The sequence below is a fragment of the Apodemus sylvaticus genome, chromosome 15 (assembly GCF_947179515.1).
Source record: "Apodemus sylvaticus chromosome 15, mApoSyl1.1, whole genome shotgun sequence".
NCBI lineage: Eukaryota > Metazoa > Chordata > Mammalia > Rodentia > Muridae > Apodemus > Apodemus sylvaticus.
The window spans coordinates 68,731,416-68,750,177 of record NC_067486.1 but is presented as its reverse complement, the minus strand read 5'-3'; the positions used below and the strand labels follow the sequence as shown (position 1 = coordinate 68,750,177).

At 38.4% G+C, this 18,762-nt stretch overlaps 1 protein-coding gene across 13 annotated transcripts in view; it reads left to right on the top strand.

Annotated features, from left to right (window-relative positions):
- The window catches only part of Dlg1 (discs large MAGUK scaffold protein 1), a 181,161-nt gene that overhangs the window by 119,606 nt on the left and 42,793 nt on the right, over positions 1 to 18,762 (top strand). For all 13 annotated transcript variants that reach the window (XM_052159031.1, XM_052159027.1, XM_052159029.1 and 10 more), the window contains 3 exons: positions 658 to 778; positions 7,863 to 8,019; positions 17,523 to 17,625. In XM_052159031.1, coding sequence (XP_052014991.1) covers positions 658 to 778; positions 7,863 to 8,019; positions 17,523 to 17,625 — 381 coding nt within the window. The remainder of the gene's footprint in view (positions 1 to 657; positions 779 to 7,862; positions 8,020 to 17,522; positions 17,626 to 18,762) is intronic.

Sequence of the window (18,762 nt, the reverse complement as noted above, 5' to 3'; positions counted from 1 at the left end):
CCTCCCTCCCTCCCTCCCTCCCTCCCTTCCTTCCTTCCTTCCTTCCTTCCTTCCTTCCTTCCTTCCTTCCTTCCTTCCTTCCTTCCTTCCTTCCTTCCTTCCTTCCTTCCTTCCTTGTTTTAGTCTACAAATGACTTGTTAGCAAAATTGACTGAGCTGGAGAGATGACTCTGTGGTTAAGAGCACTGGCAGCTCAGAACCCATCCTACCAGTCTGGGGGACCTGACACCTTCTCCTGACTTCCTTGGTCAACAGACATGCACATGGTGCACACATACACATACAGACTAAAGAGCCATACACATAAAATTAATAATCATTATTAATTTTTTTATTACTGTACATGATATTTTAGTCCTTTCTGTGACAATCTTTGACCTTTCCTGGATTTAATTTTGCAAATCACCTTATATAAAATTTCTTAGTGTTTGTATTTTCTCAAAAGACAACAAGTGAAATAAATTAGCTTCATCGATCTGAATGTTAAAACCAGTTTTTACCTGAAACCTGAGCTCATGCATCAATCCTAGATGGCAGAACTTACTAAATTTTGTTCTGCAAAGCCACAAAAATAAATTTACTTTAGCTTTAAAGTTCACATTGTGGTACTAACTGATGTTGGTCACTTTTGATGTATTTTCTCAATTTATTTTGAAGCTTCTTCTCAGTCTGTTGACAACCATGTTAGCCCATCTTCATACATGGGTCAGACACCAGCGTCACCAGCCAGATACTCGCCCATTTCTAAAGCAGTGCTTGGAGACGACGAGATCACCAGGTAAGGCGCTGCACGTTCCTCTGCAGACGCAGAGCCAGCATGGAGAACTTGGATTAGCCACACAAGAGACCCAGACTGTGAAGGGCTAATATTAAGTAATTTCTATTCCTTTTTAAAATACTGCTTTTTACCCTCTTATGGTGATGTATGTTGTCATGTCAAAATTAGTGTAAATAGATTGGTTTGCTAGCAAACACCTTAGTTCCAACAGTGACAAGGCTGAAGTGGGAAGATATGAGTTCAAGTTCAAGGCGAGGGTATGTTAGCGAGTTCTGGGTACAGATAGAACCCTGTCAGAAAAGTAGGGGGATTAGCTTAGAGAACCCTAAACTAAAAAAGACACCTATCCATCCAGTAAGCTAACTGTGTGTATTTTTTTTTCAATACATGTCATAGACTATTAAGCATTCAATCTGTGTTGAAAAATTTAGAAATCAGCAAGTGATTTCTTTTTTTGCTTGATACATATCGTTGATGCTCTGACACCAAAAAATTGCTTTTATCTTAACAGTAGTAATCACACTAGAGTTTATGTGTAGGAAGTTGCATAGGATTCTGAAAAGGTAGAAACACTTTAGCTCTGTTTCATATTATTAATGGGAATAATGAGACACTATATATAGGGTTTTTGGTCATTTTTACAAGTATTTATATTAACTGTCACATTTAGTGTTACTTGTGTCCTCAGAAATGTTTGCTATATTTTTATTACTTTCATTATTGTTGGCTTTGAACCTTTGTGTTTAATTGTGACTTTTCTTATTAGGACTATAAACACCAGGCCTAGTTCCTAAACTTTTTCTCTTCACAGCTCCTTTCTCAGCAGAAATTTCACATGATTCCCAGATATTTATTGATTTTTTTTTTTCTGTACATACAATTTTTACCATTTATTAAGGGCCGGGGCTGGAAAGAAGGCTCAGTGATTAAGAGCACTGTCTGCTCTTCTGATAAAACTGGGTTCAATTCCTAGCACCCACATTACTACTAATGAGTTCATTTAACTAACTCCAGTTCAAGGGAATCCTCCTCCAGCACTTGACACACATGATGCACAGAAATTCGTGGAGGCAAAGCACCCCCACACATAAAATGAAGATAAGTAACTCTTATAAAAATTCCATACTAATCAGAAAGATGTGTGCGCTTTATTAGGATATAAAGAATTTAAGTCTTGGTGTTAGTATGGTAGCTTAGCAGATGATGGAAGCTGCCACCAAGCCTGACAACCTGAGTTCAGTTCCTGTTTGTTGTCCCCTGCCTGCCATTTGTTTATAACTTCCCCACACCCACCACAGACCATAATAAATGAGTAAAATGTAATTTTTAAAACTTGATTAAAAATTAAAAAAATTAAATCTTGTTTAAACATTTGCTATTGTAGGCTATAGCATATTCCCAACGTTTTCCAGCATTGGTCAGCATTTGTGTGCTGAGAACATAGGGTTCCATAAAAATGCAGCACATGGTGGAAATGTGGCTAGCGACATCTCAGGAACTGTTGGACATTCTCTCCTGAGCTCAGGCCAGAAGTCATTTAATGGCTTGTTTGTTTTTATGAAACTCAAGTTACCAATTCAAATACCAGTTTTTAAATCAACTAGTCTAATACTGTCCAAATACTACTTTGATATTTATATACTAAAAAAGAAGAGTTGCAAAATACTGAAAGTCTTTGTTTTTATCAGTAAAGCATTGTGATTGTGTAAGAGCAGAACTCTGTAAGAGCATTGGGTTTCAAATGCACCACAGTCTCAAATCTTCAATGAAGTTTTTCAAGCAGTATTTGTTAGATATGTGTAACATGTACGTAGGAAGCACATGTGATACACTCAGAAGCGAGACTGCAGTGTCGTCCTGTGATGCAAGGTGGGTGACCACTACCAGAAACACAGGAACTCATCACACATTTGATCTTGAATTAATTTTTAATCATTGTACATTCAAAAGTGTTACTTTTGCCAACGTTTGCCTCACTCCCAAGTCATTGTAGAGTAAGAAACGGGGCTCAGCACTGGAGAGACAGCTCAATGTTTAAAAGGATTTGCTGCTTTGGCAGAGGCTCTAAGCTCAGTTTCAGTACCCATATGGTGGTTCACAACCACCTTTAACTCTAGCTCTAGAGGAGCTCATGCCCTCTTCTGCCTTCTGTAAGCTCCAAGCACACATGCTGTGTGCTTACATACATTAGGGCAAGCACTCATTCATATAAAATGAAAAGAAGCGATGATGTCTCTAAGTACAGAGGAGTTTATCTTGTCACCGAGTTTGCAGAGTTGGAAACAAAACAAATCCTCATTAGTTGGGCTAGTAATGAAATAATGACTACACAGTGCTTACTGTTCGTAACCATTCCTCCTCAACTAATGTCTATTTCTGTTATTTGCTATTAGTGCCTATTTCTAGAAGAGGGGAAATGATTTGAGTAGCTTTAATATCTTTATATATTTTGCAAATTAAAAGGTAAGTTGTAATAGTGTTTTTTTTCCTGTCCCCATGCAGTCTCTCTGCACATCTCATATCTAGAGAATTTGTTGGACATTATTTCCATATTACTGTAAAAAAACAAGATGATTAGTTACTAAATAGATCTTAAAATGGTGCGCATTATATAATCCCATTTGATAAGTATGGTTCTGTGCCCAGATTATAAAATACAAAAATCTTTGTCCAGACATTAGAAGTTCTCCATAGTTTGAACCAAAGCCTCTTGTGAAGTTGTCACCCAGTCTCAGCTCCCCCCTTCAGAAATGCCACAGCTACCATTTAACACTTCTAAAATTCGGAGCTGGGCATAAATGGTGAGTGCCTTTAATCCCAGTTCTTGGAATGTAGAGGCAGGTGGATCTCTATGAGTTTGGGACCAGTCTGGTCTAGTTTGTATTGACTTTGTCTCAAATACAAATAAACAAAAAACCCACAACAATAAATAAAAATGTTTAAAGATTAGTTTTATTCAAATATTTACATACCATTTTATACATAATGAAGTTTACGAATGGAGCTGGCAAATGACCTGTTGGAAAACTTAAAGTTGACATACACCCCTCCAAGCCTACATTTTAAAAAGCCATGTTGGTCACACACTTGCAGTCCCAGTGCTGGGGAATCAGAAACAGGTGAATTCCTAAGGCTATCGAGTGCACCAGCTTCGCCCGCTGAACAAGTTCCAAGCCAGTGAGAAATCTTGTCTTAGAAGAAATGGCCTGAGACTTTCCTTAGACCTGCACACATGACTGCCCACATACACAAACATTAAGTCAGATGTACAGCTTAATAATTTGTAGTACATATCATTAGTTTTTAATGTGATAAAATATGTATATATCAGACAGTTAAAATGTTAGTCATGTCAGCATGACTAACATGTCAGCATGACTAACAATTTAATGTCAGGTACATTATATTCAGTCTAGGTGCTGCTATTGCTACTAGCTATTTCCAAAACCTTTTTTGTCATCACAGAATCCACTCTGCTCCTGGCCCCTGGTAACTTGAGCCTACTTTCAGTCCCGTGGATTTGCTTCATCTAGATAAGTCATATAAGCAGAACCATGCAGTATGTCTTTAGTGACTGATTTCATAGCACAGTGCTTTCAAGGTTCACTCATGGGTAAGAATCTAAAATCTTCATCTTTCTAACTAAGTAGTAGTCCTATGTGTATATCTGAGTGTGTATGTGTACATGCACACCCATTCATAGACTTTCAAACCACATTTTATCACTATAAATAGTTCTTTGATAAATACTGACATTCATGTAGTTTAATTCATGCTGTGAGCAAGTTTCTTAGGAAATAACCTGGTAGAGTCCTAAGAGCATATGTCCCTGCTCTGTTAGTTAGCTTTTTACACAACTATCAGCCGTATTTTACAGTCAGAGACTGGCAGTGGTGGCGTGCACCTTTAATCCCAGTACTCAACGCAGAGGCAAGAGGATCTTTGTAGCATAAGCTTTCCTAGAACTCTGTAGACCAGGCTGGCCTTGAGTTTACAAAGATCTTCTTGCCTCTGAATCCTGAAACCCTGTCTCCAAAAAAAATACAGTCACTACATGTCACTTACAAGTATCTCTTGGTTTAATTTACATTGTTCTTATCAAACTTAAAATTGTTATATCAATTATTCTATGAATTTACAATTCATGCATGTGTTTTGAAGCAAGATAGGAGCTCTGCACACTGAACCCTCTACCTCACATGGTACAGTTCGGATGTGTCCCTCATCCTACCCTGTCTCTCCTTTAGAATCTCCAAATTACTGCCTTCCTAAATTTTATTATGTTTTCATTTTTATATTTACACACAAACACACATACACACACACACACACACACACGTTTCTTAAACATTTTATTTAACTTCCTGTTTTTTGATAAGAAAAATAATTCCATAAACACCATGAGTTAGCAAAATTGATTTAACATGTCACACAATTATTAAAATTCATCATATTCAACTCAAGATTATTATAACCAATAGTTTCCTTTTATATTTTAGAAAAAATCATATTAAAACTTTTAAATATTTGCTAAATACATTCTATTCTATTTAAAAATAATGTCTGTCAAGTGATATTCTCCATTTCATCTAATTTAAAAGGATCTGCTTCTGGCACTTCTGTTATCTTACCAGAAGATAGATGTGAGTAAGTGATTTTCACATAACTCTTACAGGCCGAGAGTTGTGAAAATTATCAATGGAGAGATAAAAGCCAGAGTTTTGGTGTGTGGGAAAAAGTAAATGTGAAATAATAAACCGGCAGGGTAATAGTGTACGCCTAACCACAAGCGCTTTGGGAGGTAGAGGCAAGCAGATCTCTGTAAGTGTGTGGACAGACAAGAATTCCACTGTGGCACCTTGGATCAAAACACCTAGAAAACAATCGTTTGGTTTGGGACTGGAGAGATGGCTCGGTGGTTAAGTGCACTGGCTGCTCTTCCAAAGGATCTGCATTCAGTTCCCAGCACCCAACTACATCTCACAACTGTCTGTAACTCCATTTCTAGGATTCAGCATCCTAACACACATATACATGGAGTCAGTGGACATAAAAAATAAAATGAAAAACCAATTCTTTTGTTGTTGCTGCTCTTGTTTGGAAATGCACTTTGTCTGTGATGCCTGGGTGGTATCAGATCACGATCCTAAGTCATTTTCATGCTTTGGGCCTTTCAGGAAACGAGGCCTACAAGTGCACATAGTCACCGCCAGTTGTTTAAGGATAATTCTTTTATCTAAAAAGTTTGGAGATGGCCATTTTCCAAGGTAGCATGGCAACCCTTAATGCCTAGGAGTTCTCTGATTTCACCTTCATGATTACAGTATATCTAAACCAGTAAGGAGATTTTATTAACGATTTGTTTATTTGATGAAGTTGAGTGATATGAGAAAAGAGGGTAGGAATGTGGGTTTTTTTTCCCCCTCTGTGGGACATGACAAAACATTTTCATTTGTCAGAGGCCAGAAAGAGGTCAAGCCCTGTCCTTAGCAACAGACACTAGTTTGTGCTCACTAGTTGAATGGTGTCTTTGCAGCTAAAGGACTGAATGCCATTGCTTTCTGCAAGCAGATATGTCTAAGAAATAGTGGCCGTGCTACCTTCTCAGGCATTAGGGACACATGTCACAGTTTCTTGACAGAACCTTTAAATATATGTACTACTTTTATATTACCTTTAATACTGTTTTTTTTCTATGAGTATTCATTGAATGTGTTTTGATCAAATTCATTCCCTCCCTACTCTTCCCAGATCCATATGTATTATTTCTTACTTTGATATTGGTGGTGGTGGTAGTAGTTTTGCTTCCTTGATTTTTTTTAACCCTTAATTATATATATATACATATATATATATATATATAATTAGATTTTTCTTCTTTTATTTCTGTTTCCCTTGTCATTTTAAGAAGGCATATAACATTTAGGTTTTGTTTTTTTCCATGTAGCTTATGTGTATTATTTGGTAATATAGGAATATCAACTTCGAATAGTAATACAGGCTTTTATAGTCCTAGTACTTAGGAGGCTGGGTAGTATTGCTGTGAATTTGAGGCCATACAGTTGAACTGAAAGTCAGCTGGGGCTCCATAGTAGGACTTCCTCCCCTCGTAGGAGTCACCAGTAGGATGCTTTCCCTCTGAAGTTAAGGTTCTACATAAAATTTCTAAGATATTTACCTTTTTTCTTTTTTTGTTAATTTTGTAATTATATTTATGTACAGAAAACTTAGTGTACATTTAACCCAGTTTAGTGGCGAATTCATTAGGCTTTGCCTTTTCCAGCTTGGCCATGCGAGCCACAGACTTAGGACCCAGGACGTTGCCTCCCCAGTGGCGGCGAATCTCATCATATCTGCCATTGTAATTGGTCCTAATAGCTTCCACCAGCTTAGCCAGAGCACCCTTGTCTTCTGAGTTAGCCTGTGTGAAGGCAACAGTGGTGCATGTCTTCTGTGGACCAGGCACCCCAGCCTGGCCTTTCCCTTGATGCTGCAGTAGGGCACCCCCATTTTTTGACACAGGGTAGGCAGGAAAACCACCAGCTCAACGGGGTCTACATCATAGGCAATCACCACCAGCTGAGCCTTCTTGTTCTCCTCCAAAGTGGTCACTGTGTTGACTCCTGCTCAGAGGACAGGTGGTCTCTTAGTTGGGACACCTCCTTTGCCAGCAGCTTTCTTCTCAGCACGGACCAGCAGCCTTTGCTTCTTCTCCTGCTTTGTCTCTGGCCTGTACTTGTGGGCAAGCTTAAGCGGCTGAGTAGATGTTCGCCTGGCTAGCTGTTTGCTGGGTGAACTGGTTAATGGCAGGAGGGGCTTTAAGCCGCTCACAGAGGATGGCTCTTTGCCGCTGCAGCCGGATGTAGCGGGGCCATTTGATGAAGCGTGTTAGGTCTCTTTGGGCTGGATGACCTGCCCAAGGCTGAAGTTCTTGGGCCTTTTCTCAAACAAAGGATTGACCACCTTTTTGGCCTTCTGTTTCTTGATGACAGCAGGGCCTGGGGCCGCCTTCTTCCCCTTAGCCTTCTTTCCTTTGGACATTGGCTGAAGGAGAGAGAGCTTTAATTTTTTTCTTATTTTTTAGGGAACCTAGAAAAGTTGTTCTTCATCGTGGCTCAACAGGACTTGGTTTCAACATTGTGGGAGGTGAAGATGGAGAAGGAATTTTTATCTCCTTCATCCTTGCTGGAGGCCCTGCTGATCTAAGTGGAGAGCTCAGAAAAGGAGATCGCATTATATCGGTAGGTCTGATACTTGAATTTTTTATTGTCTTTATTATGATCTGTTAATGGTTAAAAATGAATTTTTTAAAATAACTTGAAAGTATAGTTCTGATAAACATTATAGAGCTCAGTCTTGTTATGTTGAAGGTGGGTTTTTTTTGTTTGTTTGTTTTGAACGAAGCTGACATATTCTACATGTGTTAATTGTTCTACAATGGTTACTTTTTTGTGTGGTGCTCAGGCTGAAGCTAGGCCTAACTTCTATAAGGTAAGTGCTCTACCTCTGAGCTCTATCTCCAGCTCAGTACAATGAGGAATTCTTGGAGATTTCAGTCTCAGAACAGCTTTGCTTTTTATTTACTTTACAATGTTCCTCGGTTTTTGTTTGTTTGGTTTTGGTTTTTTTGTTTGTTTGTTTGTTTGTTTGTTGTCTTTTACTTCAGTACTGAGTTTTTAAAGATTTCCTTTTTGAATATGAGTACACTGTAGCTGTCTTCAGACATACCAGAAGAGGGCATCGGATCCCATTACAGATGGTTGTGAGCTACCATGTGGTTGCTAGGAATTGAACTCAGGACCTTTGGAAGGGCAGTCAGTGCTCTTAACCACTGAGACATCTCTCCAGCCCCAGTACTGAGTTTTTAAACACTTTTTACATTCACCTCCATCTATCAGAATTACATCAAATATAAAATCTGTCAATTTTTTTTCACCTTTAGCCCTTTTGACAACTGTTGGGTGTGACTAGTGGTGAGCATGCTCTGGGTGGTGGCTGAGACAGTCTTCTCCAGTGTGTCCAGGAGATGAAATCCAGATTGACAGGCCTGCTTGGCACGTGCCCTACCTGCTTTGCCATCTCACATCTCCTTTATTGATCTTGGAAGGTCTTTGTCAGCATCTCTGTAGAAGACTCCATATCTTTATTAGACACCATGAGTCTAACTGCCCCACAGATGATGCTTTTGTCCTCTCATTCAGTTTTCCCCTATCTGTAAGTTTCAACCTGGAAACTTGTTTTGACTTAGGCTCAAATTTCCTATTTCTTTCTTCAATTAATTTTACTATACTACTAAGTCTTTCAAATAAAAATTTCTCATTTTTTTTTCTAGCGATTCTATGTGGGTTTTGGTTGGTTTTTTGTTTGTTTGTTTGTTTGGGGCTTTTTTTGGGAGGGGTAGCAGTTTTTATACCAAACTCATCATCCACATTGTCTCTACATCTGTTAGCATTTTCTATCTTCATGGTTCTATCATAATAATCGTTATTTTTAGTAACAAGGTCTCTCAGTTGTGGTCCAGCGTAGCCAGCCACTCATGAGTATCATTGGTCTCAGTTTCCTAAGTATTGAGGTTACTTCTTTTTGTCTTGACAAGTGAGATTTTCTTCCATCTTTGCATGTCTTATAATCTTAACCTTCATGAGATATTTTGGATAAAGTAATAAATGAAGTAACTCACATAAGATGGCTGAGCAGGTAAAGGCACTTGATACTCGGCCTGAAGTACTACGTTATTACTCTGACAGGATAAGTGTGTGGCAGGGATTAATCCTTGGAATAGGGAATGATTCATGGCTTAGACTACAAGAGACGAGCTGTGTGAACATGATCCTATAGCTGAGCTGCATGTGGTCGTGCTTCAGTTTGCCGGTTTGTTTGTGGGTTTTGGTCCTTGAACACAAGATCGACAGATTGGGGGTCCACTTGACTTGTGGTTTCTTGGAAGTTTTATATGTTTTTCCAGTCTACAGTAAACCATACAATACTAAGTAAAGTGATAGCTGGTCTTCCTATTGCATCTGTTCCTCCTGCTTTCACCATTCTGCCAGGGACAGGCGTGGCCATGGTGTCTTCCTATGACATTCTAGATATTAGTTCGCTTAAGTCTCTTTAAGTTCCAGTAACCTGGTGGGTTTAGTTTTTATAAACTTACTCTGATGGTTTTGATTATTAAGATAGAAGTGATAATTCTTGAGACTTCTATGATTTAGTCCTATTAGGTAGACTCTTTATCTTTAAGAATATATTGTAGTAATCACCATTCTTGATATGTCCTGCCTTTTGAGTCACTTGCCCTTAAACATAGAAAGGTAATTTCTATTTAACAGTACTGCATATTGATGTTTCTAACATCTAAGGTTGTATATAATCCTTAATAAACTATTCCTTGCTACATATCAAATACTTAAATTTTCATTCAGCTGGTTACGCCAATGTTATAGAGCAACTAGAACAAAATTTGATTGCTATTTCTTTTGTAAGTGATCATCTATTCTATACTAGACTCTGTCATTGAACTATATGAGACCTTCAAAAGGATTAGATGCAGGAATATATTGATAAGTCTTAAGTATGTCAGATGTTCCTTCAGATAGTAAGAAAGATAATTCTGAAAACTGCATAAAAAGATTGAATTTTACATTTCTGGTATGTTTCTTCTATCATGTGCCAGCCACATTCGTTTTTCATTTTGAGGAATATTTTGTGACTTTACACTTGAAAAGGTCTCTATATCAATTCATAAATTTTTAAATGGCATAAAATCTCAATACTATATTGCACTAGTGACTCAAGAGAGATGATTTATTTCTAAGTTATCTAGTAAATCATCTATCTTAATCTAAATCATAAATTTATCTCAAACTCAGAGTATGTCCAATAAAGGACTATAATGTAATGGCAAATCTGAGAGGAATGAGTGGGAATTCTAATTTAAATACATCTAAAACAGGATAGGCTGCTATTCCACCATCATACAGTAAGCCTTGAAAGACTTTTAGTAATAAAACAAGCAAACAACAGGTTCAAGTTCTAAATAGTATATAAATAAAGACAAAAGTAATAAGCTTGTGACAGATATCAGAGACTACGTTTGCATCTTAGGCACATTTCCAAAAAAACTGGACCTTTGTAAAAAAGCAAAAGCAAATTTTTAACAGCATGTTCTCTAACACCACCGTAATTCTGCAGCTATGATGTGAAACAGGAGGTAACAAAGACGCTCCCACAAAAAGAAAACGTTTAACAAAGACAGCGGATCAACTGGGCAGACAGCAAAACCTCGAGCCACACTCAGGCTTACTCTGAAAGTAAAACTGTAACCCTAGGTAGATTTAGACTCACATGTTAAAGCCTAAAGCCAGATCTTTCTAGAGGGGAAAAAGTGTTGAAAATTTATATGGGCAAAGCAGCAATTTCTTGGGCAAAGGACACTAATCATTAGAAAGCTCCACTTGAAAACAAGTGGGCAAGCTATGTAGAGGTCTAAATATATCTTCACAAAAGATTTGTACCCAAAATGTCTACACATCCACAATAAAGAGCTCGAGTAACTGTGCTACCTAGTTTTATGTCAACTTGACACAAGCTAGAGCCATCAGAAAGGAGGGAACCTCTCCTGAGAAAGTGTCCCCATAAGATCTTAGTTACTCCATAAGATGATGGGGAGTACCCAGCCCATGCTGGGGGAGCCGGCCCTCGGATGGTGGTCCTGCTTCTGTGAGAAAGCGGACTGAGCAAGCATGTGAAGCAGCAACCTTCTGAGGCCTCTTTATCAGCTGCTGTCTTCAGGCTCCTCTGATTGCCTCTCCTAACTTTCTTCAGTGGTGAACTGTGATATGGAAGTATAAACCAAATAAACCCTTCCCTTCCCAACTTCCTACTGGCCATGGTGTTTCATAACAGCAACAGTAACCCTAACTTGGACACTAATCCTTTTTTTTTTAACTCATAGATTACTTAAACAGATACTTTACTAAAGTGGATACACATGAAAAGATATTTAAGAGTTAACAGCACAAAACTACTGAACTGGTAAACAAGGGAATTTGGGGATATCTCAAAATATATATCCCATAGGGTTGGATGGCTAGAGGATATTAATATATATTATTAAAGGCAATACATAATGGGTGAGAGCAATGGGGAAACTGTAACTCATAAAGTGATGGTATAAGAACTTTGGTGAAACCATTAAATATGCAAGTAGCTTATCACATAAATTTTGCTCAAGAGACGTGAAAACATATCCACAGAAATGTTTGTACCAACTTATTCATTATAATCTAAATCTGGAAATGATCTTCTCCTGTTAATAGGTAAAAAAAAAAAACTGAGTGAATGGTGAGATATTTATATCATTTAATACTCACTGCAAGAAAAATGAAACAAAATAACTGAAATACAAAATAACATGTGACTCTAAAAGCATTATGTTGAATAAAACACCGCAGATGTCACAGAAATGCATACTGTCCTGTGTGATAATCTTGAGTACTAATTTCTGGTAATAGAATTTGGAAATTTACTTTTATTGATTTGTACTGACTATAAAGTGCCCAGTAGAACTCTCATGGATGGATAATGGGAACAGTATCTTTGTTCTCTAATTGTAGATTATGGGGGTATATGTGTGTTAGGTCCTTCCATCTTAATTAGTCATAGGGCTTTTTTTTTCACATTTTTGAAGATATACTATAATTTAGACTAAAAATAAGTCATAGTGTGATAAGGACAAACTGCTGGTAAATGTTGTCAGACAAATTAGGAGAATAAAATTGGCTTAGTACCTTCTTCACTTCATACTATCTGTGAAAGTACATTTTTTTTAAATATTTTTATTTTCTATATTCTTTGTTTACATTCCAAACATTACATTATTTCCCCTTTCCCAGATCCCCCCCATATGTCCCATAAACCTTCTTCTCTCCATCCATTCTCCAATCACCTCCCTCCTTTTTTAATTTGCTTAGATTTTGATGTGAAAACCTCAGAGCAAAAACAGATGATTTTAAGTTGCCCTTCTCAGACTAGCTTGTCACTGACATGCAATATTGCCAAAATGTGTTAGGCCAACAGCACAGCCAAGTTCACTCAGGACTTTCCCAGTGTTGGGGCTGAAAGTTCCAGAGAGTGCATGACAGTGTTGCTTACCCTGAGTGTGCTTGAAGACAGCACTGTTTGGCGGTGTACATCAGTAACATTGAAGTGGAGGTGCTTACTAGGCTTCTGTGGGGAAATAGCACTAAAGCAAAAGAGAACAATCTTTAGGTGCAAGAGTAAAAATATGGGGAAAAAAGCTTAAAAAATCAACAAATTCTAAGAACTCCAGGACAAATTTTTAAGTACCTCATTAGAAAAAATTGAAAATCACAAATAAAATATACTTTAAAACAAAAGTTGTTACTAAAAAGAAAAAGTATTTGTTTATATGCTTAAAATAATAGCTGTTAGTCACATACATAGTTGTTCATAAATTTGGGAAACATAAACCAAATCTATAGTTAGGAGGGACACTAAGTTGATAGTAATCAAAGGCTTGGGCTATAACTTTATGTTAAAACATGTACTAGCATTCACAGAGTCATGGATTTGATCCTAATACCAAAATAAATAATATATATATTATGGTATATGGATTATATGTGTGGAGTAAGAAAGAGATGTCAAAAGCCTCCTATAGTAAAAAAGCCAAAAACCAGGCAATTTTACTGGCAAACTTTTAAAAAATTTAAGAAGCTCTTGCAAATCAGAAGAACTGTAACATGTCCCAGCTCAGTGTGTAAGGCCAGACTTAAGCAGACAAAACAAGAAAGGTGCATCATTCTGAATGTAGATGATAAGACCCTCAATAAAATAATAGAATAGATCTAGAAACATAGGTGTGTGCTGTACCTAAGAAGACTTTATCCAAGGAATGCATGGTTGACTCTGCAGAGAAAAAAAAAGAGTTGAAAAGCATCCTAACACAGTAAATGGTACAGTCATGTGATCATTCAGTAACAGGAAAAAAGGAGTGGAATAGGACCATTCCTTTCCATGGTTAAAAACATTTAAGAAACTAGGAATTAAAAAGCTATTTCCTCACCTAGGTTTTTTTTTTTTTTTTAACTCACTATTTTAAAAAAAGGAAAAAAAAAAGCAGTGCCTTATACTAAATGAACAACTAAAATCTTTTCTCTTAAATAAAACGAAGATGTTTAATCTTCTTCCCACTTGTATTCATCTTTGTTCTGAAGGACTTAGACAAGAAAAATAGAAAAGTCCTCCAGAATTAAAAGGCAGAAAGGAGACGTTGTGCTGGTGGCCTGATCTCATCTGTAAAAGTCTTGAGGCACTGGAACAAGACAGAGCAGAACCTGTCAGACGCTTGACAGGATTCCAGGGTAGAGCGCTGCTCCGTCCCGTGAACCACATAGTGTTAGATCCTGATGAGCTGAGCTGATGGGGTAGAAACAGCATGCTCACTGCACATGCATGAGGCGAGACCCCAAGTTTGATCCCTTGTATCAGAGTCAAAAACTAAGATGCTAAATGTGGAGTTAAGGATGGAGCCGGAAGGGCTTAGTGATTAAGGCCACGTGCTCTTCTTCCAGAGGACCCAGTTCCTAGCACCCACCACTTCCAGAGGATCCAACGCCCCTGTGTTGCACCAATGGACAAAAGTATATTTAAGGAAACAGATGAAGTTTTTGCATGCAATGATCAACCACAGTAAGGAAAGTGCTGGACTATGCTTTAGGTATGAACCTTAAATAAGAAACACCAAGAAAAACGTCCAGAAAGTGTAGAAGCCCACTTACTTCACATGTACAGGATAAAAAATGTATACCGGGGGTCAGGCAGTGGTGGCGCACGCCTGTAATCCCAGCACTTTGGAGGCAGAGGCAGGCGGATTTCTGAGTTCAAGGCCAACCTGGTCTACCGAGTGAGTTCCAAGACAGCCAGGGCTACACAGAGAAACCCTATCTTGAAACTAGATAGATAGATACATACATACATACATACATACATACATACATACATACATACATACATAATAAAAATAAACCTATACCGAAAAGTAGCTGAAAGGGGCTTTATGGGGTTTTTGGAGCAAGGAGAGACCACTGACTAGATTTTAATTTGGTTTTGGTTTTGTTGGTTGGTTGGTTGGTTGTTGGTTGGTTGGTTGGCTGCTTTTACTTACTCACTTTAAATCCTGCTTCCTGCCCCTCCCAGTCACACACACACACACAATTCTCCCCCTCCCCAATCCCTCCTTTTCTCCTCTGAGCAGGTGCCCACCCCTTGGGTATCCCCGTATCCTGGCACATCAAATCTCTGCAGGGCTAGGTATATCCCCCCACTGAAGCCAGACAAGGCAGCCAAATTAGAAGAACATATCCCACAGACAGGCAGCTACTTTTGGAATAGCCTCCGCTTCAGTTTTTGACTTGAGTTTCTTTCTAGAGTGAGAGAATTTTGAGATTAGGTAGTTGTGGTAATTTTATGATCTTATCAGTGTTCAAAACAACTATGCAGTTTTAAAGATTATGTTTTATGGTAATTGAAGTATTTCCCAGTGTTTAAAATGTGTGTATTCTTTTAGTATATCTAAGGCTATTTAAATATATCTTTCAGTACATAGGGTTTTTTGTTTTTTGGTTGGTTGATTGGTTGGTTTTTTTTTTCAAGACAGGGTTTCTCTGTGTAGCCCTGACTGTCCTGGAATTCACTCTGTAGACCAGGCTGGCCTCAAACTCAGAAATCCACCTGCCTCTGCCTCCCAAATGCTGGGATTAAAGGTGTGCGCCACTACCACCCGGCCAGGTTTTTTGGTTTTTTTTTTTTTTTTTAAACAAGCAAAAAAATCAGTGAGCTAGGTTTGGGGGCACACACCTTTAATTCTAGCACTCTGGAGGCAGAGAAGCAGGTAGATCTCTGAATTCCAGCAAGTTTGGTCTACATAGTGAACTCTGAGCTAGCCAAGACTACATAGTAAGACCCTGTCTCCAAAAACAAAAAAATACTTGATAAGACATAATTTCATTGAAGTATTAACCAGTATTTTGGAAAGTTTAGTTCTACTATTGTCAAGCAGATTATGTGTTTTTGAGTCCACATGGAGCTCCAATCTTCTCCAAGCAAAAATTAAAAACTTTTTTTTTTAAAAATTGTTTATTGAATGTACTCAAAGGTCAAAGAGCTACACAGTAACTAGAATGTGTTTTCTGCCTATAGTCATTACTGCTTTTCTGTGTGCATTTGTATGTGAAGGTACATGGCTTGTGGTCAAAACACAAGTCTTGAGGTTGGCCCTCACCTCCCATGTTGTTGGTGGCAGGGTCTCTGCCATTCTTTATGAGCTAGAGAATCTCTGTTCTCCATGTCCCATTTCCAGTTGGCTCATGGGAGCCACAAACATGAGTGCCACTGTACCTAGCTGTCATGTGAGTTCTGAGAGTCCAGACTGAGGTTACTGAGTTTGCTAGCAAGCACTTTACCCACTGAGCCAAGCTGCATGGAGGCTCACACACACCTATAATCTCAGCACTGAGGAAACTGAGACTGAACAATGGTCATGAGTTTTGACTCCAACCTGAGCTACATAGAAAGTTCCGGGGCAGCCTGTACTACAGAGTAAGACCTGTTCCCCTCCCCAGAAAAAGTTTTAATTTTTCTTCTACAATCTATAGAAGTTTATCTTTCTCTAGACTTTTTCCCTAGTTTACTCTGGCAACCGGAATTTGAAGTGTACATTGTATTGTTATAAATGGTAAGTGACGTCCCCGCAGCTGGAGTTCCTCTCTGATAGCCATACTGAGTTGCATTAGCTTTACATGGCTAAAATGTAATTTTTAAAGGTTTGTTTTTATCTTTTTAACTGTGGGTAGGCATGCATGTGGGTATGTGCAGTTCAGGTTCCTGTGGCAGCCATAGGCATCAGACCCTCCCTAGAACTAGAATTTTGAGCCTACAGAGAACCGAACTTGGGTCTTCTGGTAGAACAACAGGTGTTCTTCTTAACTGCTGAGCCATCTCTCCAGCCCTCAGTCCTGAACACAGTTGTGGTCTCTTCATTGTTGTTGGTTCTCAGTTTTTAATATTAAGGCTTTATTGCATTCAATAACAATTCATCTGTGAACAATGTCTTAACATTTGGCTTAGAAGAAAGGGAGTAATCTCTGAAGGTATAATAATGCCTTGCTTCATAACTAAGTGTATTAGTGCATTTTAGAGGTGAGAATAAAATGGGGTATTCTTCAGGAGTCAAATTGAACCCAATGCAAGTTCCTTTATTAGAAATTATTTCTAAGAGTATTTACATTTATTATTGTTTCATTTGGTCCCTGAAGCCTGAACTATGCTTAGCAATGGCTTTCTTGTTACAGCACAAGAATGGAAGTTTAGCCTGAAAGAAAGAAAAATGAAATTGAGTTGAACTGGAGGGTTTGCCACAGATAAAAATCAATTTTCTTCCCATTGCTCAAGTTACTTGCTAAATGAATTGTGCCTATTATTAGCCTGGTAGCCATCCTTCTGACTGCCATCTGAGGAAATGCTTGACTTCCTTCTCTTACCATTAAACCAAGTGTTTTTTAGTGAATCAGATTATTTGAAATAATCATGTGTTGTTTTACTATATGATATATTTAAACTATAAAGGTGCTGTAACTTACTTGTGCCTACTCCCATAATGGGGCACTGTGATGTCTCCGCAAAGATCATATTTTCTTATATTAGCATTTGATTTTATTTACAGGTGAACAGCGTTGACCTCAGAGCTGCAAGTCACGAGCAAGCAGCAGCCGCGCTAAAAACCGCCGGCCAGGCTGTCACGATTGTCGCACAGTACCGGCCCGAGGGTACACACTTCTGCTGCCTCTCACTGTTGCACACTGTAGTTAGCTTTTTAAATGATCTTAAATTCTTCCTTTTGATAATGATTTTTTCCTTGTTTTATTCTGTAACACGCTTTCATGTAGCCTTGCTTGTCCTTGAACTCAGTATGCTCTGAGGATAATCTTGAACTGACCCCTGCCTCTGCCTCCCAGATGCTGGGCTTGTGGGTGGATCCACCATGCTTGTTTTCATGCTGTGCTGGGGATCCAGTCACGGGTTTTTATTCACCTAGGCAAGTGCTCTGCCAACTAAGCTACACTGCTAACTCTTAGTAAACGGCTCACTTTCCAATTTTAACTCGCTTTATGTATTGTTTTAATTTGTCAGTTTAGTATTTGTCCAGTGTATACCAATTCATTTCCATGTCAGAAGTGTTTTTCATTAGTATTAGAACTTCATCTGCCAATTGTTGAGATTGTGCCATTATTTGAATTAATTTTCAAGTTTCTTTTTAATCTGACTCCCAATTTACCATGTCTAACTATCCCTTTTACTAACTCGTTGATTTGAAAGAGTAATAAAAACTATAATAGCCGGGCGGTGGTGGCACTTGAACTCAGAAATCCGCCTGCCTCTGCCTCCCAGAGTGCTGGGATTACGGGCTCGTACTTTCTTCTCAACTCTGTCAAAGTACAGAAGGTTACTGTCTTTGTTACTGGAGACTGAATTCTAAACCTTATATAAATTAGACATATTTTCTAGCACCGAGTCCTGATTTCGAGAATTTTTTCTTCTGTTTAAGTTGGAGTTTTACTATGTGCCCTAGACTGATGTGAAAATGTTGATTCAAAACCTTATCTTAGCCTTCTGAGTAGCTGGAATTTATAGATCTACATTACTATTCCTGGTTATAATATTTTTCTCTTAAAGATTTTTGTGTGTATGTATATATGTGGAAGTTAAAGGTTAATGTTAAGCCAGGTGGTGGTGGCACACGCCTGTAATCCCAGCACTCTGGGAGGCAGAGGCATGCAGATTTCTGAGTTCGAGGCCAGCCTGGTCTGCAGAGTGGGTTCCAGGACAGCCGGGGCTATACAGAGAAACCCTGTCTCGAAAAACCAAATCCAAAAAACCAAAAAAAAAAAAAAAAACCTGTAAGT